The sequence below is a fragment of the Drosophila innubila genome, chromosome X (genome assembly GCF_004354385.1).
Source record: "Drosophila innubila isolate TH190305 chromosome X, UK_Dinn_1.0, whole genome shotgun sequence".
Lineage (NCBI taxonomy): Eukaryota > Metazoa > Arthropoda > Insecta > Diptera > Drosophilidae > Drosophila > Drosophila innubila.
In genome coordinates, this window is record NC_047626.1 from 21,906,352 (window position 1) to 21,934,190 (window position 27,839).

The 27,839-nt window shown below is 34.3% G+C and overlaps 2 protein-coding genes across 2 annotated transcripts in view; both read left to right on the forward strand.

The window, feature by feature from the left end:
• LOC117788287 overlaps window positions 1-19,538 on the forward strand; it is a 36,779-nt gene extending 17,241 nt beyond the window's left edge. The window contains exon 4 of the mRNA XM_034627009.1: window positions 19,299-19,538. Coding sequence (XP_034482900.1) covers window positions 19,299-19,459 — 161 coding nt within the window. The 3' untranslated portion in view covers window positions 19,460-19,538. The remainder of the gene's footprint in view (window positions 1-19,298) is intronic.
• LOC117792442 (MAGUK p55 subfamily member 5-A) overlaps window positions 19,305-27,839 on the forward strand; it is a 58,562-nt gene continuing 50,027 nt past the window's right edge. The window contains exon 1 of the mRNA XM_034632635.1: window positions 19,305-19,429. The gene's annotated coding sequence lies outside the window, so the exon portion shown is untranslated. The remainder of the gene's footprint in view (window positions 19,430-27,839) is intronic.

The following is a 27,839-nucleotide window of genomic DNA, read 5'->3' on the forward strand; positions in this document are numbered from 1 at the left end:
TATATATGAAACTAGCATGGATTGCTTTTGTTATTAAATCATGTAAGATAACTACAAATAAATAATTGCATTTTGGGAAAATGTTTTCATAAGAAAACTATAAATACACGATAGATGATTTTACATATAATTATAAAAACTTAATAGAAAGATTTAATGTCCTTAAACTTTTATTCTTTCTGTTTTTTAAGCTTAACAAACTTGAATTTTAACTAAAAATTTGTTTATGCATAAGAATATAAATTATACTGATTTAAGAGATATAGTTAAACAATCCCTAATTGCTTTTTTTTTTAAATATGTATATTTTATGTGGATCTTAACCCGCAGTCACTTAAAATCAGTTTTCATAAATGTAACTAATATTTTAAAAGTGTATTTGAAACCAATTTTTGTTGTTAGCCGAAACATGTGATAGTTTCTTTATTTATTATGCAGTTCTATTTATATTGATATAGACACTATATAGTTGTATGCTCTGCTATCTTTCTGGATTTTCAGATATTAAAAAAAAAACATTTCTTTTTGGGTCACAGAGTCCAGCAAAATGGGCGCAAGAATTTTCAGTTCTCTTCTTTCAAGACGAAAAAATAAAAATAAAAGAAGTTACTTATTACTTTACTTGTTTGCTAACACACACATACCCATAACACACACGCACACACACACACACAGATACATGCATACATTCATGCTAACATTCCAAAGTCATGAATTTGTTGTATAAAACGAAATCAATAGAGAGACAACAAATGCTGAGAGCGTACAAGAGAGAAAGATAAAGACAAACTAAGACAGCGAGAGAGGGTTTAAAGAGATGTGGAAGGGGAAGGGAAAGGAAGACAGAGAGAGCGACGGAGAAAGAAAGAGAGAGAGAGAGAGAGAGAGAGAGAGAGAGAGGGGGAAGCCAAGCTTGTCTATTGCCCATGGTCCATTCAGGTGTGTGAAGCGCGGGTGCGGAGAAGAGAAGGGGAAGAAGAGCTGCTGAGAGAAGACAGCGTAGGGTGAGTGGAGTTCGAGGGGGGTGGTTGGAGGGAGGGGGAGGGGTGCTAGCTGGGTCAGCATCCAAAATCCGGTAAGGCAAGTTTCTTGGCGTCGTTGCTGCGAGTCAATTGTGTGAGTTTGTCTTACGATTTTACACGCGCTCGATGATGGTGGCTACAATTGAGCACACACACACACACACATACATACACACACACTCACACATGGTAAGATGCGCTGGGTGCTGTGACTGTGGTTGAGAGGAATGGGGATTTGAGGAATCGGGATTGAGGAATGAGGAATGGGACATGGGGCATGTGGCATGTGGTTGGCCAGCCATGTGCTGCGATGTGTAAAAGTCAATGCCTCAAAAGCGACCCAAACTGTGTGTGTGTGTGTGTGTGTATTTTTTTTCTTTCTTCTCTTTACTGCTTCTTGGCCATGGAACGAGTGTTGCAAGTAGAAGAAGAGTCAAAGATTTTTTGGGTAAAAAGGCTACAGCTGCATCAAGGGGGGTGTGGGGAGTGGTGGCAAGAGTAATAGAGAGAGTGGTAACTGTGACCAATAGCTTGACCTCAACATCCGCAAAGAATGCCACAATGCCACATTGCCGCAAGCAGAAGCTGCTGCAGTTTTTCTTTAGCCCATTAATCAAGAGGTAACATAGGCTTATAAGTTTCTGACAATGTCTGTCTGTCCCAATGAATACCTAGATGTCAGAGATTTTAATTATTTAATTTTTTTTTTTTCTAAAATATTTATACCGAATAAAATATATGATATATCTGTGCGAATACGTAGATCTCAGAGACTATAAGAGGTAGAGCAAACATATTTGGCCACAGACTTTCATAAATTTGTTTCAAATTTACAAATTTAAGTCCGCATCACAAATATCCATTATAGTCCATTCATCGTTGAAGCTTAAAATTGATAATATATTTAAAATATATATATATTTTGTGTCAAGGTTTGGACTATAGCTTGTCCCGTAAACTTTATTTTTATCCTTTTATACTTTTATATTGATTTTTTAAAAAAATAACAAAAACAAATATATATTATCTGTTTTGTGTGTTTGGTGGTAATCTGTCTCTTTTTATTATTTTTTAATATTTTTGTACTATTTAATTGTTTTTCTGTTCATACGTTTTTATTTAATTTAGGGTGATTACACAAACTGCTGCGAAGATTCGCCTACTGGGAATTTAACAGTCGATCACCTTGACTGTGTCGTACTTACTTGTCGTTTCTCATCTTTTTGTTGCAGTATTTGCAGCAGCTGATAAGCCAAAATGAATACGAGTATTCAAGTGTGATTGAGTGAATGCATTCACAGATTTTTTCGCTGGAAATGCGTTTGATTCGTTTTGTAATTCGCTTTAATCAGACGAAAGCTGATTCGATTGCAACCGTAATTAGTCAATGAATCAAATGAATCGTAACGAAACGATATTGTGAATCACTTACAGTTGTTTTCAGTGAAGTGTTGTGCAAATATATCCTGTAAAATTAAGAACCCAATTAAACAGGCAGTAGATGCTATTGTTGATATCAATCTTTATGAGCATCAAAACATCAGTAGCAGACTTGCTTGTACCCTTTATAGAATTTAAGCATTTCAAGAGTATATCGTCAGCTTCTAAAATAAAAGCAAATTAAATTAAAGACCATAAATTCTCCACATTGTTCTTAACTTGATTTGGTTTATTTTTTAATAAATTAAATCTAATGTTTTCCCTTTAGTTTAATTTTAAACTGCAGTCGAAATTCCCTAGCTCGAACTTCTATAACTCGAACAATATTAAGTGGAAATCGCGTTTACTGAGCAAATTACAAGTAATTCTACTTCCTTAACTTGAACTTCCATTAGTCGAATTTCTCCATAACTACAGCAAAACTGTTGACATGAGCTTCTGTAAGTCGAATTTTTTCGGGGAAATCACCAATAAATTGCGTTTTATTTTCGTTCCTGTTTTCCAATTTTTTAAGTTCTGTTTAGCTTGAAGAATAATACAAAATTTTAAAGTTAAAGTATAGTGAAGTAAGAGAAAAGAAATTTGAAGTGTATGAATTTAAGTAACTAAATTCTGATCTTTTAACAACACAAAAAATGTAACAGCTCGCAATTTGAATGTATGAGTTCCTGATTTTCTATTTTTTAAGTTAGCTTGTAAGCCATATAAGATAAGAAAAATTACAAATTAAGAAGTCACAATTTAACATAAATGAATTTGTAGTCGCTTTTATTAAACTTAAAAAAAAACTTTCATAACTCGAAGTCTCTATAAGTCGAATTTTTTCTTTGGATGATGGTGATTCGAGTGAGGGAAGTTCGACTGTATTTACAGGGTATCTCTGAGTCGAGCACTCCCAACACAGCTAAATCATTCATTACACTTTGTTTGCTTTCGTATTTAATTTCAATCAATATAAATTTTTTCTAAAAATTCTCCACAGGGTATCTTTTAGTCGCCCACCATCTGCGTAGCGTATTCGTTCATTGTGCTAAGCTTACAATTTTTTTTTTTTTGCTTTTACTCAATAATTTCAAATGTATTCGAATGAGTTGCATTTGTTGTTCAATTTATTCAAATATTCAAAATCCCCTCTTCGATCTCCCCATGTCTCCTCTCCCCTTTGGGGCAAAAGCTGTTTCTTCTGCCACAGCAGTTGCTGTCCATGTTGTTGTTGCTGTTATTGTTATCGTTGTTATTGCTGCATTGTTTTGTTCTTTGCTTTGTTTTGTTTATTTGCTTTACGTTTTGCTGTTGCTGTTGTTATTGTTGTCGTTCTTTTTTATTATCATGTTCTGCTGTTCTTATTCTTCTTCTTCTTCTTCTTCTTGTTTTACCTGCATGCTGTGTTGTTGCTGTTGTGCTGGATGTTGTTGCCTTTCACCAACATCGCCAACAACAGTTGCCGTTGCAATGCTCTAAACTCTATCGCTCCCTCTCTCTTCTTCTTCTATCTCTGTGCACCTTGTAAATAGAACTGCAACTGAGTTTTCTCTATGTACAAAACTAGAAACGATTAGATGATTTAAGGGGTATCTATGGGGTATTGAATTAATTAGAAACTCGCCTCAGACTTTATATTTTTATTATTCTACATTTCTATTGGATTTATCTGTGGATAAATCAATTTAAATAGATTTTAAATAGCACCTCAAACGGATTCCCTTTAATTTATTAATATGTACCAAAGTAATTTTAAATTTAAATTTTTAAATGTAAAACTTTAAATTCTATTAGTATTGTTGCTGTAATTTTTCATACTCGTTACTTAAAAAATAAGTAAAAGGGTATATTGTGTTCGTTGGAATGTATGTATTTAGCAGAGAGAAGAAGGCATCTCCGACCCTATAAAGTATATATATTCTTGACCAGCATTAAAAGTCGATGTAGCCCTGTGTGTCTATCCGTGTGAGCGCCTAGAACTCAGAGGCCAGAAGAGATAGAGCAACCAAACTTGACACTCAGGTTTCTATAGACCCCACACAGGTCAAGTTTGTTTTAAATTTTTGACACGCCCCCTTCCACCCCGCAAATCGCTATAAACAAACACAGTTTTTAAAGTAACACGTTTTCTATGGTTATCAACGGTATCTATTAATTATATCTATTATCTCACTTAAGATCGGACAAGTAGATCGGTTGTTATAGCTAACCAAAGTTAATAATAATTATTTCAGTACAAGCACCCAAAAGTATGCAGTACATTTTATAAGATAGTAATTTTTATAAAGTACTTAAATATATATTGAAATAAGTAACGGGTATTCTATGGTCGGGATCTCGACTATAGCCGACTCGTTTTTAAAAATTTAAATTTGTTTAAGTTTAATTAGCTATGTTTTCACTAGCTTTCTATTTATTGCCGATCTTTTAACGTCTGCATGTTAAGTTTAACGTTTACTATAACTTATCTACATAGTTGTTCTGAAATTTCTGTTCCTAGCTACGTTAAGTACAACACTTTTAAATGTTAGCTATTTGTAGACGAGTTTTTATCAACTGCATGTATAACTTAACATAACATGTACTTCTGTAACATTATTCGTATTCGTTATCTTTAAAAAGCGCATATGACTACAGTGTGAACTAGTTAAATATTTCCAGTAGTCTGGCTACCTTTTTAAATTGAGACTGCAACTCCATTAAGCCGTGTTGCCAATTCAATAAGATGGAGTTGCCACTGTTGCACATGAAATTAACCTAATTCATGTTTCAGCTTCGAGCTGAGCACTTGCATTTACAGGGTATCGGTTAGCGCAGTACATTTGGTTAAATGTCTTAGCTGAGGCTGATGTTGTTGCTGTTGCTTGACATTTAATTCTCAATTCTCAGCTGTCCCATTGTCGGTTGTTTCATTCTCCGTTCCACGCTCTCAACTTTATGGCCATTATTATTTAGATGCTGGTTTTTGTTTTGCGACATTGTCGCTGTTGTTGCTTTTGTTGACTTTACCGCTATAAATCCAAAGCGCTTATAATTGGATATGGCCAGATAAGTTTAATAGCCAATTTATTGGCTGCTGTTGAAGCCACTTGTTGCCAACAACAACAACAACAACAGCAAAAGCATGCAGCCCTTTCGTTAGCTGGAACCTGAATATCAAACTGAAACAGGAGTTGAAATTGTAATTGGAAGAATGACTGCTAAATGTTTATCTATTGCTTAAAGCTTTTCCTGCTAAATAAAGCTGAAACTATAGTAAAACAAGCGGTAAAGGCTATAGTAGAGACCCCGACTATAAGATACTTATTACACAATTTCAATATATATTAATTTCAACTTTGGTAAACAAATTACTGCATACTATTAGGCGATGGTGCAATTAAATAATTTAAAACAGCCTTAAATACCAATATGTTTATCCGATCTTGATGCGATTAATAGATAACAAAAAAGCAGAACACGTTTATCACAAATAATTTGAAACGAACTTGATCGGCTCCACTTTCACATTTTTAAGTATTTTTTCCGAATATAAAAGATAACTGGAAATACAAAGCTCTTGTTGAAACTAAAATTGAAAAAAAATAGGAAATTGTCGATTGTCTGTAAAAGGGAAAGGGGAAAATCTCAAATTTTCTCAAGATATATTGAATCTAAAGTTGATATTAAGTCAGTGGAATGATTCAATTTGAAATTGTTTGGAAGTGAGTGAGGCAGAAGTAAAAAATATGTAAGTGGGGGGGAAAACTGTTAGATAGTAGACTTAAACTTATTTCCAATTTATATTGTGACTGTTGTAGAAATATAAGCGGTTCTATTGTAGTACCAAACTCATGTTCGAGTATTTTTCCAGTAACTGTTACTTCAAATTTAACTGAAATACACAACTCAAAATAAATTAGAAATTGAAACTGAAAGTAAAACAGGCTATACTTATAATATGAACCATGGAAAACGGTTAAGGAATTGCGAGGAAATGTTATAATAATTGGATAAGGAGAAGGCTTAAGATTATAGTGATAAGTTTATTTCCAAGAATTGTTCAGGTAGATTTTACAACAAAATGTAACTTTAATACAAAAATCAAATAGAAATCGAAACTGAAATTATAGATCGTTTAGGCGACGGGCAAGCAAAGGGGTAGGCGTAAAATGAGAAAGAGACGGGAGGAAGGGGGGTGAAGTGTAGTATTAAGGCGCGACTGCAATGGAAAAGCGTCACAGTAATAAGTGGAGAGCAAAGAGTAAGGAAACAAAGAAAAGAAAAGAAAAGCAAACCATGTGTGAGGCAATCAAGCAAGCAAATAAATAAACAAACGTGAGACAATGCACACCTGAGCAATAACAGCAGGTACAACAACAACAGCAACAGCAACAACAGCAATATTGACAACTGAGTTAAAAGCAGAACAAGCTCAAACCGAAGAAGAAGAAGGAGAAAAAGAAGCAGAAACAGACACAGAGAAAATTATATAAAAAAAAAGAGAAAAGAAGAGAATTAAAATGTAATGCCAACAACGCTGTGACAATCATCACGGTCGTCATCATCAGCTCGAAATGAATTCAATTTAAAGTTGAAAGTGCTTAAAAGGTAAACACACACACCACACATACACACATTTTGCTCTGTCTCTCTCGCTGGCTGCTCTCTCTCTCTCTTTGAACTCCCCTCTTGGCCATTGTTTCTATCTGCTCTGTCATAATAAAGGCATTTAAAACTGCGACCGTCCATCAGCTCCTCTTCAAATTTTCTCCCTCCTCTTTCTCTCTCTATCTACATCCAACTCTCCCTCATCCTCGCTTTACTCTTGCATAGCGCCATTGGCAATGCTAACAATTAAAAAATTTCTTGTTTACGTTGTGCTGCTGTCTGATAAGCGAGTGATAAGCGACACTCGACTGCGGTCCAACTGGCGTATGAGTAATTTATACGTATTTAAAGGGTGCACACATTGTGCTATATATAGAAAGAGCAGGAGAGTCAGAGGGGGTCGTTGGCCAGGCAATCAAATCTGTTTGACACACATTGATATGCATACGATTCAAATTGAGGCTATCACATGGTGATACAGCGGGAGGGGCAATAGTGTGGTTCATTTTAATGACTTTATCATTTACTGAATAACTGAATGAATTGCAGTGAACAGTTATGATTGTGTGCCGCTAGGGGGCGCCACTTGAACAAACTAATGAATGAAAATTGGCTTTTAAAATTGCTTTAAAAAGAGAAAAATCATGATAATTTCTGATAATATACATATAAAAAAGTAATGATGAGGATAATATTCATAATAATATTATTAATTATATTGGTATTAAAGATACAAATATTTATGCTAAAAAGTACAATAATATTTAATTTAATGCAAATTAAAATGCGTTTCATCAATAGTATAACAACTATGAAAATTATATATCAATAATTGTAATGCAAGTAATAATGATATGATGTTGCTGAAAATATAGGTGTGAAAATAACAACACTAGTGAGAAAATAAAAATAATATTGACAATGACAATGAAAGTAATTATAAATAATAAATAAAATGTTAATAATGTTTAAAAAAGTGGTAAAGTGAAATAATTATATTTATAATGACAATGAATATTATGATGTTAAAAATAATGAAAGCACAGTTAAAATAATATGTATTAGTCCATTGAAATTAGTAATGATAATGATGAAGAAAGCGGTTATAATAAATATAATGTAAGCACCAATGAAAATATCAGAAATAGGTAATAATAAAACTAATAATAATGATGGTAGGTAGATTTACTTTAAATTCAGATCTTATCAATAGTATAAGACACAAAAATAATTTCTGCCAATAAAAACTCTTATTCAATTATTAATTTGATTTATTGTAATACTAAGACAAAGGAAATACAATCTATTTAAGACTTTTAAATAAAAAAAAGGTACAAGCTTAGAAATGTGCAAAAATTGTAAACCCGGTCAAAACTATTATACTTGGAATTTTCAGCTTTGTGACCATAACATTGATGAGACTATAAAAATAGAGAGAAGGAGAGCTGACTTTATGGACTTTACATATATGCAATGCCACTTACCCTGTTTTGTGACACAGTTTTTCGTAGGTAAAGGGTATAAAAATACTAAATGATGAGCATGTGTGTAGAAAGAGATAGACACAAAGGCAGAGACAGATAGAGATAGAGATTTGTATGTTTGCTATTTCTTATCTGCGCGCACACAGCAAAAAAAAAAAAACAAATAAATCTGTCAAAGAAAAAGCCAAAAAAAAGAGAAAAAAAGAAAAGCGAACATTTAATGTGGATTACGTGAGACATAAAGCGAAACAAACTTTTTGACTTTCTTGTCGGCAAAACGAAAGTCAATGTAAAACATATGAGTTACTTTCCATTTTTGTCGCCAACATAAAATTAACAAAAAGCTTAAGAAAGAGAGAGAAAAAAAAATAATATCAATATTAATGAATATGTAAATGAAAATGTTTGTAATATATTATATAGATATTGGAGTGGGAATGATAGTAGTTGTCATAGGTTAGGATTGTTGAAATGTTCTGATGAGATGAAAATATGAAAAGATAATAAGACGACTGTAACTCAATTGTTCCCACAGTTTTCTACACTTTTCCACAGTCTCCCTAGCATCTCTCTGTCTTTCTCTCTCTCTCTCTCTTTTTGTCTCTCCGGGGGCAGGTGATGTGAACCTCATGGGTTCGTGCCACCGCTGCAAAAGTTCATGGCCCAAACCGATGGTGGTCAGGGGCAGGGCCCAGCCTCCCATCAAGTTTACAGCCAACAAGCAGCGGCAGTGGCAGCCTCGGAAATGCGATACATCATTTTGCGGTTACATAACCCGCGCACATGCTACGTAGATAAAAATACAACAAAAATAGAAGAAGAAGAAGAGAGAAAAAAACAAAGCAAAATATATATACATACATAAAAAAAAAAAGAATTGGAAGAGCCGCAGATAAAAGCAAAGTATGAGTATAAAAACGAAATCTTTTGCTCCAAAACAAGTTTTACAAACAGCAACAAAAGCGTTGCTGAAAAATGGCTAACAGACAACAACAACAACAACAACTAGCTAAAACAACAACAGTGAGAACGCTGAGAACGAGAAGAGGAAGAGCAAGAGCAACAGCTATAAAGTTGAGAAAGGAATGTTAAAATAATAATAATACATACCTTTATAGTAACTGCTGGTATATGACAACATTTATATTAGTAAATACCAGCATTTACTAGCATATACCTGCACCAGCATATATACTAGCCATTCACTTGCAGTTAGCTACTAAAGCACTAGGTTCGTTTAAAGGTTAAGCCAGAACTTAACTTAAACACACTATAAATTATTTGCAGATAAAAAGTATTTAAGTTATAGAACTGCTTTTCAAAATAAGTTTAACATACTTGTTATTCATTTCAGATAAGCACAATTCATTTACCCATTTGTCAAGTCAAACTTTGTTTTAAATTGTCACATACATATACATATCTCAGGTCAGTTGAAAGAGTTGCCAGACTGCCAGGAATGTTCAAAATTTAAAAGTTCAACATTGAAATGTTGAAATTAGAGAATTTTATGGTAATAAAGTTAAACAATTAAAGAAGTATCTGTTTGACAATTCTTAATTTTAAAACGTTCAATTTAATAATAAAATTTTGACAGATTTTGCAGTTGAAAAGTTGCACGTACAAAAACTCAAATTTATGAAACTTATATCATTAAGAAGATAAAGCTATAGGTGAATTCGAGAAACGAAAGCTTAGAGGAAGTCGAACACGATTTAAACCAAACGAAACCAATTTGAAGCAATGACAATGTGAATTCTTTAGTTGAAATGCTAAAATGCCACATTTGTTTGCATTATGATGTTAATTATTTAATGTCCAATTAGTGATACGCCGAGAAAACGAGTAGTACCCGATAAGCGGGGCTTATATGCAGTCCCCAAAAAATATCACGTATACGACACGTGCGCTATATAGCATTGAATCGACAAGACACGGGAAGTGGAACGAGAAACGAGGAAAAGGCGAGGAAAATAGCCGCAAAAAAAGCAAATAAACATATGCAATTAAATACACATATATGTACATATGTACATATTCTTATGTGTTTGCAATTAACACGCGACACATCATTATTTAATTACAATTAAATTTTAATTGTGAATTATAAAACGTAGCCGAAGCTGATTAAAGGCCATCAGAGCCAGCAAACGAATAAGATAAACAAACGACAAAAATGAAAATAAAACACTTGGGTGAGATCGAAATGACTGGAAAATACGCTGTAAATATAAAAGCAAGTGTATAAATAACTACATATGTTGCAAACAGCATTACTTTTAGGCTTATTGATAGATTGTAATGAAATATTAAGAATATTAAAAACATATAGTAGTTTTGAAAGCAACTTTTCATTGACCTTAATCATGCCCCTGGAGAAAAAGATTTTAAAAATGTTTAGCCTTAGAATAAATGTGATAATTTACAACAATGTTTGCTATCTTTTAATTATTTATTTATTTCTTTAATGTCCAGTAAATTTAGTTGACCTGGAGTAATATAATATTTAAGAAAAATTACAGTATTGAAAATAGCTTTATATTAAAAATTAAATAATACAAATTTGAAAATAAAACTGAAAAGACTAAACAAAAAAACCATATTAAATATTTAAAAGTATTAAGCTTATCCTTGTATTGTTATGAGACAATTCCTATTTAACGGCAATAGTATTATTATGATTTCAGGCAAATTCAGGGTATATGAACAAATGCTAAGAATAATAAATGTAATGGAACCGTTTTTAATCAAACAGTCAAACAGACAACCAAATAAATAAATAATAAAAGTCTCTAGTGTTTCGATTCGAGGTCCGAGCAAGTTACGTTACGTCCCCCCGATACCCTGTAGCCTGTTGTATTACAATCTCTATGGCCCATAGTGGGCAATTAATATGAAATAAATAACGAATATGAATTCATCATTATATAATCTTTTGATTGTTCGTTAGCTTCTAAATTCTACAGATTTTTATCTTATTTATTAATTTATCTTATAGAACTAATCACATTCAAGCTCAACAGAAGTAAAGAGAGATAAACTAAAGATACGAATTAATTTATATGCAGTTGAAAGACTTCAAGTAGATAAGATCTCAGCTTATCAACTCTTTGTTGATCATCTGCACTTTTATCTGAGAACCAAGACTTACTATACGATGATAGTAAAATGTTATCTAATTGTAGCTTAGATCAGTGTACACTGTACAGGGTATGTACAATTTTTTATTTTTAGACTGCGTACTTAAAAATAGTACAGGGGTCTATTGGGTTAGTTTTAACGAATATGTGCGTAACAGGCAGAAGGAGGCGTGGCAGACCCTATAAAGTATATATATTCTTGTTCAGCAGGTATATATAGTATTACCCATTTTTTTTGTTTTTTGAGATATCGTAACCAAACTGATAGAATATAAATAAAACTTGGCTTTTTATATTCTATCTAAAGTTGGTTCAAATCGGACCACTATATCATATAGCTGTCATAGAACTGATCGGGCGGAAATCAAGTCTTAGTATGAATAACATTTTAGTTTTATGAGACATTGTAACCAATATGATAGCATATGCATTTATGTTAACTAAATATTTCTAAATTTTTTTTCATTATTAGTGAGTCAGATATATAAAAAGTAGTTGATAAAGGCGCATTTTGCCTTTGGTCAAATTGTGTTGTCCTAATTCTTATTATCTAATAATATTATTTATTATTTAGGCTCTCAAGTTTCTTTAAATAATTCTAAATTGACAGTATTTATAACATTTCAGCTTAACAATATGTCGTGAGTCTTATTAAAGTAGTTAATTCTAAATTAAATTTTCTTAATTTTATACATTTTACATATTTTACTATTTTTTTTTAGGATATGTCGAACTTTACAGTTTGACAAGCGTTGCGCTTTAAAGAGTTGCAGCTACTGCTGCTGTTAGTTGAGTTGTTGCTGTGGTTGCAGTCGTTATTGTTGTGAATGTTGTATTTGGTGTTGTTGTTGTTGTTACACTTTGCACATTGTGTTAGCAACTGGAGCGCACTTAAGGTTTATTGTTTATCAATTTGTAGTGGCAATTAAAGCGCCTGCTATCGCTGTCAACGCTTCGATTTCAGTTTCAGCCCATTAGTTAGAAGCCCAACACACACACACACGCACACATACGAAACTTGACTCTACATGAACTCTTATGAATTAAAGTTGTTGATGATGCTGATAATGATGAACAATGTCGATAAACTACTAGAAATGCACATAATTCATTCAGGGCTCCCTCAATGGGGGGTCTATCATAGTCAGAATGGTGTTTAGAGGAGAGTGAGAGGGGGTGGTGGTCATTAATTACTAATTGAGGTTAATAATATGGCACCAATGGCACAATGTAAGAAGCGACAGTGGCAAAAGAAGCTCAATTTACAATTTTAACTGGGCAAGTTAAACATTTGCATGGCTAAGTTGACTGGCTACCTCCCTTTCTTAGTTGCCTAGAGGCGTGGCAGACACACACATACACGCACACACACGCGTAAACAAATGAGATTAAAAGTCAAGGCATGAGGTTCAACGACATATGATGCTGTCGTTGTCGTTGTTGTTGTCGTTGCAACGTTGCCTAATTGGATTTGCAACTGCGAGTGGCCACGGCGAGTGGGCGGCAAATAGAGGTGCACTCACACACGCACACGCACATGGACACACTCATATTTAGCACTCACATTCACTCACACTACACTCATAGTTGCTTGCGGCCCAGTTAGAGTGAAAAGTCGCTGTTAGGCTTGAGTTTTGAGCTACTGCCTTGTCATTGCCATGCCTGCCATCAACTTGCCACATGCTGCATGCAACACACCACCTCCTTTTGCTACTGCTGCTTCTCTTCATGTTGCTTCTTCGTTGACGGCCACTTTTCGGCGCAATCAACAGACCCAAAAAACTAACAAGCAAAACTAAAATAGATAAAGACTTTGAGCAACGAAAACTACAAAATTTGACCACGAAATACCCTGTCAAGAAAAGAAAAGATAAAAATTCGTGAAAAAAATATAGAGATATACGTAGAACGAGATAGACATGGAGATGGAGTAAGATATACAGCTACAAATAACGCAAGATACATTTTAAAAGATATAAGATAAAAGATAAAAGTGGGAAAATTAAAATATGAAAACATAAGATGGCAAAAAAAAGTAAGAAGGTGGAAAGCATGCAACAAAAAGTTGACGAAAGAAAATGGGAAGAAATTTAGCAACAAATATGGAAATTTAAAGATGTCGGATAGTAGATAAAAGTTGGAAAATAGAAAAGCTAGAAGATGATAAAAGAAGAATAGACATGGAAAAATAAAAGATGGTGAAATAAGAGAAGATTCAAGATAATAAAATTAAAGATAAAATTGGGAAAGTGATAGATGAAAGCGAAATGAAAAAAGTGGGAAAGGAAATAAGAAATATAAAAGATTTAAGACATTATTTATTATTTTAAACAAGTTAGCATGCTACTTAATGTGATTTGAGAGCAATAACAAGTGAAGACCAGTAGAACTAGTCAAGATACAGGCTCAATAAATATACTAAAGAAGGAATAAAGAAGAAAGAGAAGACAGATGGGGATGCAGATGCAGATAGAGGTATTTGAATGATGTGCAACAATTGATAGAACCAATCGATTAAAAGGCAATTTCCACGACCACTCACATTTGCCACATTTGCTCACATTTGAATGTGGCTCTTATTTGGCTTTCCACGACCAAATGTGAAACTGCTAAGACATTTGACATTCACCCAAAGCAAATCAGCAACAAATTATAAAAAGCTGACAATAACAACGAGCTTATCGATAAACATCGCGTTTTCGCTTAAAAAATACTGAAATTCGCTAGGGCGAATGGCAAAAAGTCTTCACATTCATGAGCCAAAATGAACATTCGGAAATTGTACTGAATTGAAGTCCAAATTCAGGCCGAATGATGAAAATGGCGTCGAATGTGCCAAATGTGCTGTCGTGGAAATGGGCTATAATATGTCTGTTTCAAGTTTTCAAGTTGAACATACCCCAGTAAACATCTTTGATAACCACAGGGTATAGCAAATGCAAGGGCGTCAAAATGAAATTAAAGCCGAGGCTGTGCTGAGGATGCGCTAAAGTCGGATGGTAACCGGGTTAACATTCGGCGGCAAGGAGAGCGAACAAGAGAGAGAGAGAGAGAGAGGAAGCAAAGAGAAGAGGAGGAGTGGGGGGGAGGGGCGAGGGTCTCATGGCTGTGCGGGCGTGCCAAACTGCAGCTGAAAAGCAATAAAAGTGACAGCTAAAGTTGAGTGCGGGCAAAGGCTTTGGTTGGCTATGTGCAGAACATGAATGGCAAAGAAGAATGATGAACGAACGGCAGTAGAAAATGTGTGGGAGGGGGGCAGGCAGAAAAGAGAAAGAGGCTGGGATTTTTGGTGGTTTGGTGCAAGATGTCAGCGCTGACAGCATAAAGCGAATTTTGCGAGCAAAAAACTTTTCCTTTTCCACACGAAAGTTGACGATTCCTTTGGCATTGCCGGCAAAGCTCCTGATAAAAAGCTAAAGGAGACAAAACGCGCACCCAAGAGCGCATTTATAAATGCATCTCTGTGTGTGTGTGTGTGTGTGTGTGTGCTTAAATGTGTCTACAAATTTAAATAAATATGTATTTATAATAGAAAATAGACTGGGAAACTGTCTGTGCCTTTGTGCCACTTGTGGAACAAGTGAAGTAAACTCTCTATTTGAGTGCATTTCTGATATTAAAGTACAGCCTTTCCATTCCCATTTCCATACTCATTCTCATTTTTATTCACATTCTGATTAAATTTTAAGCGTTTTACTTTGTGATTTCACTTTTAAGCTGACATACTTTAAAAGTCAATCGAATTGCATAATTTTAAGAAATTGATTGTGTTTCTTTAGTTTAGTTAGTTGTATTTACCACCTGTAGATGGGATTTTTGACAAAATCAATTAAAGTTTACATTTACAAATTTTGGTAGGCTTATTTTTAGTCAAGCTTTGAAGTCGATTGGAGAAGAATTTAAGTTTTGCCTTTTGTTTCATTTCTTTGTTGTAAAGATATTTAATAGTTAATTTCAGGATAGTCTGACCAAAAACCTCTACAATTTTTTGTTTAAATTTCTCTTACAATTTATTAAACAGAAAATAAATACTAACCCTAAAAACTAGTAGTAGCAGTAGTAGGTTTTATTGTGGGGTATTTTCAGCTTCACAGTATAATATTTAGTACACAGTTGCAACTAGATTATTCATTTTATACATATTTTATTTTTTATACCCTGAGCCCATTGAAAATGGGCAAAAAAGGGTATAATGTGTTTGGCAGAATGTATGTAACAGGCAGAAGGAGGGGTGGCAGACCCCATAAAGTATATATATTCTTGATCAGGATCAACAGCCGAGTCGATCTAGCCCTGTCCGTCTGTCTGTCCGTCTGTCCGTCTGTCCTTCTGTCCGTCTGTCCGTCTGTCCGTCTGTCTGTCCGTCTGTTTGAACGCGTCGATCTCAGAGACTGTAAGTGCTAGAGACTTCAAATTTGGAATACAGGTTTGTGAATACCATACGCAGGTCAAGTTTGTTTCTAATTTTTGATGCCACGCCCCCTTCGCCCACAAATTGAAAAGAAACGATTTACAGGCGCAATTTTTGACATAGCACTCCCTAACTGAACAATCAGTTGAGAAGTATGCGTATTAAACGACCCTGAAAATTTCAAAGCGATTGACCCATAAATAAAGAAGTTATTTCGGAATTTAGATTTAGTTGAATAATTACATTTGGATGGCAAATCAAACGTGCGAGCGAGACAGCATGTTCACGTTTGTATGCAAGGCGCGCACAAAGACAGAACGAATTAGTACCCATTTTTTTTTGGTACCAAATAAGAATTAAGCGATAAGCAAAAATATTATCGATATCATGTAATGAAAATGTTAATGTATAATTTATGTATATACAAATATACAATTTGATTAAAATATAATTGTGTTAATATATAAATATGTATTTTTGCATGGCAAAAATCAGCAGAAGCTGATAGCTATGCATGAAATTGCATGAGAGAAATAGCGATCATTATGCAGCACTACTCTTGCATCTTTGCCGAGCACTGATAGCTGCAAAATAATAATTTTAGTTATTAATATTTTCGATTCCTTACACATATATATAATAAGTATCTGCTTATTATCGTTGTAAAAAAAAACTTAGCATTTTCCGCTTTAAGAATCTCATAAAATTAGACATTGCCTTTTATTTCAAATTTCGCGCGCACTGCAGCAGCCTTTGGCAGGCTTGACTTTGTTGCGTAAGTGGGAGAGAGTGAGAGAGGAAAATGGGTGCTGCCAGATTGCAGGCTGAGCAAAGTTGTAGTTTGTGGCTACTCTTGGCACACGCTACATCGATTGCAAGCGATTACGATTACGACTTGCGATTTACCAATTTATCAATTTCTAATTAATTTTAAATAAGTTTAATATAATAAACTTTAATATAATAAACTTATTTAAAATTAATTAGAAATTGATAAATTGGTAAATCGCAAGTCGTAATCGTAATCGAGTGATGTATTAGTTCAGTGAGGCATTAATAACGTAGTCTGCAGTGATAAGCACAGTGACTTCAGAAAACCGAAAGTTGTTCATAGTTTCGCGTGTGTAATTTTTGATACCCTGAGCCCATTGAAAATAGGCAACAATCAACTTTTATAAAATAGTACATGGGCTCAGGGTATCCTACTGTCGAGCGTGCTCGACTGTAGCCGCACCTCACCGCGAGCGAAGCGAGCCGGGGGTAGGCGAGCGAAGCGAGCAGGGGGCGGAGCCCCCTTGTTTATAACTATGATAAATAATTAATTTTATTCGCCAAGAAAAGACAGCTTTTCTAAAATTACTCTTCAATAACATTTCTTTTATATGTGAGTGCAGCTTCGATGAGTATAAATTTAAGAAAAAAATAAAATCAAAGGAAATTAATTTACGTTTCATTCATTTATATCAATTAAAAGTTATTGACAACCATTTAGAATTGATCAAAATATTTTCCAAAGTAAATATTTTTAACATATTTTGCAACCAAAATTAACCCAAGTATTCCCTTCAGTAAAAAAACATCAACATCAAATATCATACATATTTCATCCTTCTGCTGTCTCAGAATTTTCCAGCTCGTTTTTTTTCGATTTTCAGCAAACTTAAAATAATTTAATAAGTTAACTTTAGCAATTCGAGTGGCAATTTGAATATGATACTCGGGTATGACACATTCCATATGATATTCGATTTTCCAGATGATTAAATCAAGAGTATGCCAACTGCCAGGAAAATTCCCCAATAAGCCAATGAGGTGGTGGGAGGGGGTGAAGTGAAGGCCAACGCTTTTCCACAGAATCCGATGTAACTGTATAATAATATGAGTATTCATTCTTATTCACATCTCACCTCCCCTTGCCAGAAATTTTTCACTTTTTTTCGGTTACGTTTCAGATTACAATACAATTTGCCATATGAATATTATTGACTGAGTTTTTTTTTTCGGTATGTGCATATATGTGATACATATACATATATATTCCATATACTATATGTGTATACTCGATAAACACTCGAACATCTGTGAATATGTTCAATAAGCTAGCAAATTTGTATTGTTCGATTTGTACAATTCTCGTGGCGAACGTCAAACGGAAATGCCTTATTTATGAATTTGTTTGGCCACACACTCACCCGGTATTCATACACACTCACTCACTCACTTAATCACTCGTACAGTCATTCAGCTAGCTTGTCTTGCTTACAGTGAAGATGCTGTGCAGTTGATTCACACATATCGAATGTCACAAAATTAATTGAAATATTCAATATATTTAAAAATAAATAAGAACTTTTGGAAAATCAATAGCTGTATAAAAAAGAATATTCACGCCGTACTTTAATTCATAAAATGAATAACTTTTAAAGAAATGTGTTCCAAATTTTACAGAATAAAGGCATCTTTATTTTTTTTTTTTTAATGTAGAGTTTTGAATTTTTTTGCATTTTATTGTAAATAAAAAATGAGCTCAATTTAAAACGGACTCCAATTTCAATACTCGTTTAATGGAATTATTATTTAGAAAACTTTTGCAAATTATATATATATATATATAAAACAGGTAACTTAATTTCTATGGGAATTGTTTTTATAGGTGAAAGACCACATAATTTATGTTCCACTCTTGAATTTTCTTTATACCATATTAAATAAGGAAGAATAAAAATATAGAATGAATTTCGACAGTATTTTTTATAAATATTTTGTTATGTTAAAAAGTTGATTTAGAATTTAGATTAAATTAACTACAGAAAGAAATTTCACTTTATTTGAAATCTTATCATACAGATAGGAATACCTTTACTATTATATAAACATGCCTAAAATTAAGTAATTTCTGTTTCACATTAATAGATTTTACTGTATTTTTGGCTTATTATTGTGGCCACGCACAATGTGCGCATTGTTGTTGTCAGTTGTTGTTAGTGTTATTGTTGTTGCTCTTGTGGTTGTTGTTGCTGATGTTGCTGCTGCTCTTGTGGTTGGCGGTTCGTGGTTTTGACTATAGCCTGACAGCGACAGCATCTCCAACGCATTTTGCCCCATAAATCATGTGGCAGCACTGCCGCTGCCTGCTTATGGCAAATTTATTAATTTCTTTTGTCATCTCACTCACACTCGCACTCCCACTCAAACTCTCTCTTCTCTTCTCTTTCTATGTATTTTGTAGCTTGGGATATTGGCAACTCGGTGCAGGACGCGTTTGTCATCGCCGTCGAGGAGCACGCGAGGGAGCGTCTACAGCGATTGGCGGCCCTGAATCGCGTAACGCCCGTGGATATAACACAGCTGTCGAAAAAGGTAAGTGCCAATCAGGTGCAGTCAACTTAATAATGTTGAGTGATGCCAGATCGTCAGGATTGAGGAAACAAACTTAATTAACAAGTGCCTAAACTTGCATATTAGCTGTTAATGTTAATTTATATACATCTCCATGGTAATACAGCGCTGCCACCTAATCGTAGTATTACTTGAGTGATGCCAGATCGTCAGCATTTATGAAAAAAACTTAATTAAAAGGTTTATCTTCTTAAATATTACCAGTAAAAAAATTAAATGCAGTTTTTGATAAGTTAACATGCCAATGGCAATACAGCGTTGCCACATGTTCACTCCAGAAACAGTAAAAAACAGAAAACTATTTATAAGACTGTGTAACTACATGTTAAATGCTTGTCATGCAAATTTCTAACCAACGTTGCCACCTGGTATATTTTATGTCTATGCTATTTTAAATAGTCTGTCTATCAACGCGTTGATTAGCCGCCCACATTAATGTCATTAAAATTTACATAGCTGTCTGCTAACCTTGTTTAAACAACATCCCGCTAAGCGTTGCCACACCTTAACAAATCTGCAAGTCAAGCAGGAAGCAAGCGCAACTTGCATTTAACTTTTTTGACGCTTAAATATGCCGAAACTTTGCCGAACTTGTGAATGGAATGAATCTGCTCGCAAGCGAATGTGAATCATTGAGTGCGACAAGGGGAGGAGGAGTCATAAAAGTCAGCAACTTTTTGGGCCAAACGAAACATTTTTGCAGACTGAAAATTGAAATTTGTGTTGCACTCGCACACATTCATACACATACAGACTTGTCAATATTAATGCCATGTAGTCTATTTATAAATACCAGTCGAACTCCCCACTTCTCGCCTTACCCAAAAACCCAACTGACCAACGTACCAGTCTACAGAAGAGCACACAAAAATGAGGAAATAGTCGCCAATTCAATTAAAAATTCAACAAACATAAAAAAATAAAAAAAAAACAATAACAAAAGTCAAACGGAAAGCAAAATAGAAACTAAAAGTAAAACAAAATGTGAGACAAACGTTGTATAAACTTGAAAAAAGAAAACAAAATGCGAAATGCGAAAATAAACAACAGTTAAAATACAAAAAATTTCAAAATTGTCAATGCTCGACGAACGGTTACCTTTTCAATATATGTACATTAGGGTGCATCGATTTTTTTTTTGAATAAAATGGTACCCTATATTCGTAATCTACGGTCAATTCTAAGATGTTTTTACCAAGAAACTATAGTTCTAAAATCAATTCCTAGTCCCCGCTTTAAAAGTTGAAAAATTATGTACATATTTCAAGTAGATAAAAAAGTTTTTTTTCCATAAGATACTCAAAGTATACAGAGAAAAGTTTTATTTATTTGGTCAAGTTTTTTTTGCTTTTAAAGAAAGATTAGAGAAGAATGCAGCGCTTAAATAAAAGATAAATGGGTAAACGAATTTTATTCAGTAGCAAATGCTCTAGCAACTACATCATATCCCAGTTGACATCGCTGTTGAGTACAGGGTAGCTTAATAAAAAAAACAGCGAAATGCAAAACTGAAACTGCAAATCAAATTCAAGTTATGTGGGTAATTGAAAGTGAGTGGGTACTGTAATACCTTAATATGGGTATGAGTGTCTAAATGAGTGTGAGTGAGTGTATTCAAATGCGCTTGACAGCTGTAAATGATTATTGCCGTGTAGCAATAGCTTAAATTTGCGGTACATAAATTTTTTGCAAATGAATTTAACAAAGTGAGTGCACTCACATTCACAACAAATATTCAAAAGTATTCATCCAACAGAGTGTCTTAAAAAATATATAATTTATACTTTTAAAACTTCGGTTTATTTTCCATCTGTGTTCTTTAAATGAATTAAGAATTAATTTTTTTTTGTTTATTTTTCAATCTGCAATAAATTAAATTCTAACATCACACAATTATTAATTCTATGTTAAATAAATTTCAAAATTATTTTTTGCATTTTCAATTGATTTAGCAAATAATTTCATTTTACTAGTATTCTTAACAGTTTATTTGTCAGTTGAGAGTTTTAGGGTATGTTCTAAACTAGACTATAATTCCAAATTGAAACGAACCAAACCCGAAGCGAACCAAAGCCAAATCGATAATTATGTGATAAGTGCTATAAGTGCTTCAAGTGCAATTGCTTCAAGCGGATAAAGAGACGAGAGCTTTGAGGACGAGGCAAATGATGAGTCTGCCATCTCCACACTTACGCAGCCAATGCAGCCGGAAGTAGCGACTCGTCTTTGGCTGTCATAATCCCATAAAATGTGGATGAAAAAGCAATAAAGAAGCATGTAACATGCGCTATACGAGACACAAAAAGTAAGAGAGAGAGGTGAAGAGAGAGTGTGCTAAACTAAAGCTTACTCAGTAGAGATATTTAGAAGACAAAAAAGAAATATCGAAAGTCAGAGTGTGCTCGACTTGCGGAGACCCCACTGAGATTTTAAGAAGCAGTCAATACACAGATATTACTCACTTAAATGCAAGCAAAAAGATTGTACGAAATAAGCTTCTTGCTAGCGAAAGAGAGAGAGAGAGAGAGAGAGAGAGAGAGAGAGAGAGAGAGAGAGAGAGTGATACCCGATAGCAATTTTTGAAAAGAACATCATACAGACTGCAGGAGAACTGAACTAAACTTTTAAACTGTATACCCAATTTATTAAAAGATGAAAGGAGTGTTTTAGACTTAAGAATACTCTGTAGATAATTTGAAACGAGGGCAATACATAGACAAGCTCGGCTAAATCCAATATGCGCCTTACGTGACAGAGGAAAAAAAGTCTGCTAGACTAATAGGTACCATGTAGTTACAACTGACAATACAAACTCACACAATTTGCAGCATTAATTGTTGTAACCATGGCTGAAAACTACCAATATTTTGGTAAAGATTCTCTTCGATGGCTCAAACCATAGAGTAAGTCTTAGTTTCAGTTCACGAACCGGTTCATATACCTCCTCAGCCCAATGTTTGGGTTCGAACCTTGTTTCAATATAATAATTGCGTTTTCATAACATTTTTCTTGATTTTCAAACAAAATCTGACTTTATAAAAAATCTAAATTAGTTTAAAGATGTCTTTTTATTATATGATTTTAATTCGAAGTTTTAAATATAAAGTTCCGTTCAGGTTCGTGCTCGCGGCGTAGATAATATCAAAGGTTCGGTTCATGATCCGGTTCGGGCTGCTTAAAAACACGAACCGATCCGGTTCAACGAGGCTCGGCTCAAAACCGGCTTTCGGGTTTGTAAGCAACCCGAACCGGATCATGAACCGAACCTCTGATATTATCAAAATTTGATTTATTTTTAAAAATAATTTATTTAGTTCAAAATGTAAAATATTTTTTTGTATAAAAATGAACCAAGGTTCGAACCCCCAAACCTTGGGTTCAGGGGGTATGCAAACCAATTTGAGAACCGATCCGATGTCTTGCTCTATGGTTTGAGCCGCCGAACCGAACCTTTATCAAAATTTTGGAGGTTTGCAGTCTTCGTTGTTACTATCAGAATCTATAGTCAATATACCTGCTTTGCAAGCGCATTGTACAGGGTATTCTTAACAGTCAAGTGAATGAATGAAACGGCGACGTTGATGACAGCGAACAGAGCTTTAGGGAAGGAGGGGGGAGGGGGTGGCTTTGTGGAACAGAGGAGGTGTTAGAGAATATGTTGAAGTGAACTAAGCTTGGGTTGGATTTGGGCTTGGGGATTGGGGATTGTTTGAGAGAGTCTGCAATTGAACGCACAAGTGGAATGTGCACGAAGCGTAAAGCATTTTGTTGATGGCAGCGTTAGAAATACATATATATATTTATATATATATATACATAGAATATCTATAAAAGATATACATATGTATAATAAATATGTGTAGTAAGTACTTATTGTAGATATATGGGCTATACACGCTGTAATTGCATCCGTGTGGACGGACAGAGACAACGCTGACTGGCAACTGTTGCGCCACCAGTTGTTGCCACATCGAAGATACCCAAGTTACAGGATGAATTTTTCCGAGGACATTTGATGTTGTTGTTTCATTGTCTATCAACATATAATTTTTTTTTGGGCAGTTTTCACTGGTTATGGCTATACAGAGAAAAACCCAAAGTAAAATTAAGTTTAAATAACCTTAAAGTATTTGCAATTGCTGAAATCTATATTAAACCTGCGAATAACTGAAAATGAGCTTACAAATTCTTCTGCTAAGAACAAAGAAAATAAAATCATAGCAATTCAGATAATTTTGTTTTTTGTGAATAAAACTTCAAGAAACCAAAAAAGTATGAAAAAAGGGACACTAGACTAGGAACTCATTATTTAGTTTTAAGCCCTTCTAGAATTTAGCTGTTTTTCAATAAATGGTTCAAAAAAATTGTATGTTTTTTAGCTGGTTCTTTTTTGAGATAGATTCTAAAACTTAACAAAAATGTTAAATCGAGCGATTCAATAAAATATTTTTTGTTATTATTATTTTTTTTTGTAACTAATTTTTATACTCTGAATTTTGTTTTTTTTTTAGTTGAATTTGATAATCTATGATGTTTTTTGATTAAGTTTTTAAAAAGTTTAGAATACTCAAGTCTTCGGACTTGAAATAAGATCGAGATAGTCGACATTAGTTTAAACTTTAAAGTACAAAATACTTGATAAGTTTGCTCGGTGTTGCTGCTGCTACACACACACACACACACACACATGCTTGCAACGCGTTTTAGGTGCGGCATGCCTTTTGTTTAAGGACAAAACGCAGCCCACGCAGCCAGACAGCAACAGACAACAGACCAGAGTTGTCACACCTACGCACTGTGAGGTCGCATAAACAAAGTCTCAATGGTACAGTAAGCACCTGTGTTAAGGCACAAATTTACTGACTGAATGTTGAAAGTACATATATAAAATTCTTGATATATTTTGCAATTTTACAAATTTAGAGATTAGTTGCAATAGTTGCTTTGATTCTTAAAACTGAATAAATATTCTCAGTTCCTTTAATGACCTTTAATTGAGAATCAATTTCATTTAGTAAATTATTAATATTTTTAAATTACAATTGCAGTTGCATTTTCCAATGGGGAATTTACATTTAAAGGATATTGATATTTTTTTGTAGTCTACTAATATTATTTTTTTTTATGACATAATATTTCGAAAAAATCTTTGCAATACACACAAATAATTAAAAAAATTAATTAGGATATAAGTGACAATTACTAATAGAATGCACGAATTGGAAATATTAGAAAATGTTATTGAATACAATTATGTATAATATTGTGAAGCAAGTTTTCAGTTGCAATTTTTAGTATAATTTTCTCCTTCAAATATAACAGTTTCCAATTCATAATGACATAATTATGATGCGATTTCATAAACAATTTGTATTTTCACAGCCTGTTATTACTGTACTTACTTTATTGTCATACCAGGACCTCAATGTATTTATATATTTACAATGCATACCATATTTCATTGGGCGAAAGCCAAAATTCCCGGTACCGCCCCAAAGCGTCGCTTTATTTCAGTATCTGGATTACTTAGCCTGGCTGTATTTTAATGAAATTTGATTGATTTGCATATATGTATGTATGTTAATCGAGCCTGTCAGCATCGCTCAATGATGACATTGTTCGCAGTCTGACTTTTGGGAAGGAGGAGAAATTTCGAGTGAAATTTCTGAAATGTTCTAGAAAAACACAAACACACAAAAACCAATCGATTATTGTTATTGATATGCAGGTAAATGGAAATACAATGTTGCTATCATGTTAATAATTGGGATAGAATGCTTAATATAACCAATATTTATTTTGATCGAATCTTGAACGTATTGAATACAACAAAAACATATATAGTTAAAAGCAACAAATGATTATTAAAGACTTCGATATAAAAATGTTGGTTTTGGTGAAACAACGAAATCAAACTATGAAAAAATCCTTTTTTATTTATTGCAATCGATAAGAATAATATATTTATGCAGTTATCGATTAGTTTGACTATAACTACAGACGTGTGCGAAATAATAAGAGCAGCACTTGTAAAATCTTATTTTTAACATAAGTCTTTAATTATTTTAATAGTACACATATTAAGCTATTTATATCCTAAAAGAATGCATATCCTGTTATGTCCTTTTCCCTTAAAATATGAACTTTGTTGTCTTAAGTCGACATTGAACTGTGCGAAAAAATAAGAACAAACATAGAATATAATGGATCGCCGATTCCTACATCAATTTATGAGTATACACTTTGGTCCGTACATTTAAGATAAAGGAGTTCTACCAGTTTTCTGGATCATTTTACACATCTGGAGACTAAAGATCCTATATAAGCGTGGTATATGGAGATTTGTATATTCTATAACATATTTTCTTCTTCTTGCTAGAATTGTCCAACAGTATTTGTCCCGAGCATCTCTGACTACTTTCTTAAGATTTCTCCATTGATGATCCGTTGGATTAGGGTTGGGATATTGAGTCGTTCCCGCAAATTTCAAAATTTCGTACTTAATTTCCTTCAAATGCTTGCAATACAAATAAATCAATTTTAATTTCAATTTAATGAATAATAAAAATACAAATATAAACCAAAATTATGACTTTAATTAAAACTTAATTAATAATAAAATTACAAATATAAAAGAAAATTTTGATTATTTTAATTTCAATTTCATGAATAATAAAAATACAAATATAAACCAAAATTGTGACTTTAATTAAAATTTAATTAATAATAAAAATAAATAGGATTTTTGATATTTTTAGCTAGTTGTCGGCAATTTTTAATGGATGAATTTTGCGCTCGACAATTTGGCAACACCACTTGTTTATTTATTTATTTATAAAACAATAAACATTAAAAATAAATTTATTAAAAAGATATATTACTATTAAAAGTTACAAAATGATATTTAAGTGTAAATAAATGAAAATGTAATGTGCTTTTATCTTTATCTTCAACTTTGTTATCCGCTGCCTGCTTTAATGTAGTTGCAACAAACGAAAAGTGGCACCACAACGAGCCAGAAGCAGGATCTGAGTTTCCTCAACGATTCGACGCCAATCTATGTGACATCGTTCAGCAGCAATCAGATCACGTGCAGCAGTGCCACAATGACAACAGCAACAGCTGGTGGGCCAATAAGTGCGCCCACATTGGCGCCAACAACAGCGACGGCAACAATGGCAACACCATCAGCGGCACCGTCGGCGGCACTTGTGAGTGCGGCAGTTGCAGCTGCCACAGCAGCAGCGGCGGCAACTGGTGATCGGAATGCGAATAGTTCGACAACGGCAGCAATTGTTAGTGCAACAGCAGCAGCAGCAGCGGCAGCATTGAAGCAGCCACCGGCAGCAGCAGCAGCAGCAACAGCAGCAACAGTTGCTGGTGTGACAAGTGGCAGTACCAGTGGCAGTGGCAGCAACACCAACAGTGCCACCGGTCACATTTATCAGACAAGTCAGGCGCAACAGCAGCAACTGCAGCAATTGCAGCAACAACTGGCAGCAGCTGCTGCCGCTGGTAAGCCATTGCAGGCGAAATCATTGCTGGCAAGCAGCCTGCAACATTTGGCCGAAGAGGTGGACGATGAGGATATGGATGATGATGATGATGTCGATGGTGCCAATTATTGTGGCATCACCTACATTAGCTACAACAACAAGCATGCCCAGTTGCCGACAACCACGCTGCCGGCAACAACAACATTGCCCGCAGCAGCTGCCACACTGGCAACAACAGCAGCAATACATCAACAGCGACAACATCAATCGACGCGACTATTGCCATTGAAACTGGGCAGCGATGTGGCAAGCATACATTTTGTTGATGCACAAACATCGACATCACCAACAGTTGCCGGCGGTGCTGTACCAGCAACAGGAGGTGGGGGCATTAGCATTGTGACTGCTGCGGATATTTCATTGCCGCCTTCGCACAGCCACGCCCACGTGCATGGCACGACAACGCCCAAAACGGAATATTCAACGGCCATATCCAGCGGTCAGCTGCAACAAGCGTTCGCTGAGTTGCAACTGCACGGCGGCAGCAACATGAACAACAATACCAGCAGCAACAGCAACATTAACAATGGACAGCAGCAGCATTTACTTTTAAGCAACAACAATAATAGCAATAATTGCATCACATCAGGCAACATCAGCAACATCAGCAACATGAGCAACATCAGCAACATTGGCACGTCCGCTATGAAAAATTGTGATTTATTAATATCGAATAATATGTATCCACCGAGACGAGAGGTGAGAGGCATCAACTGGCAACATTTTGTTGCATTTGTTGCATGTGTTGCTGCTTCTATTTCAGTTTCAGTTTCACTTTCGATTGATTTGATCTCGTTTTATTCTAGTTATAATTA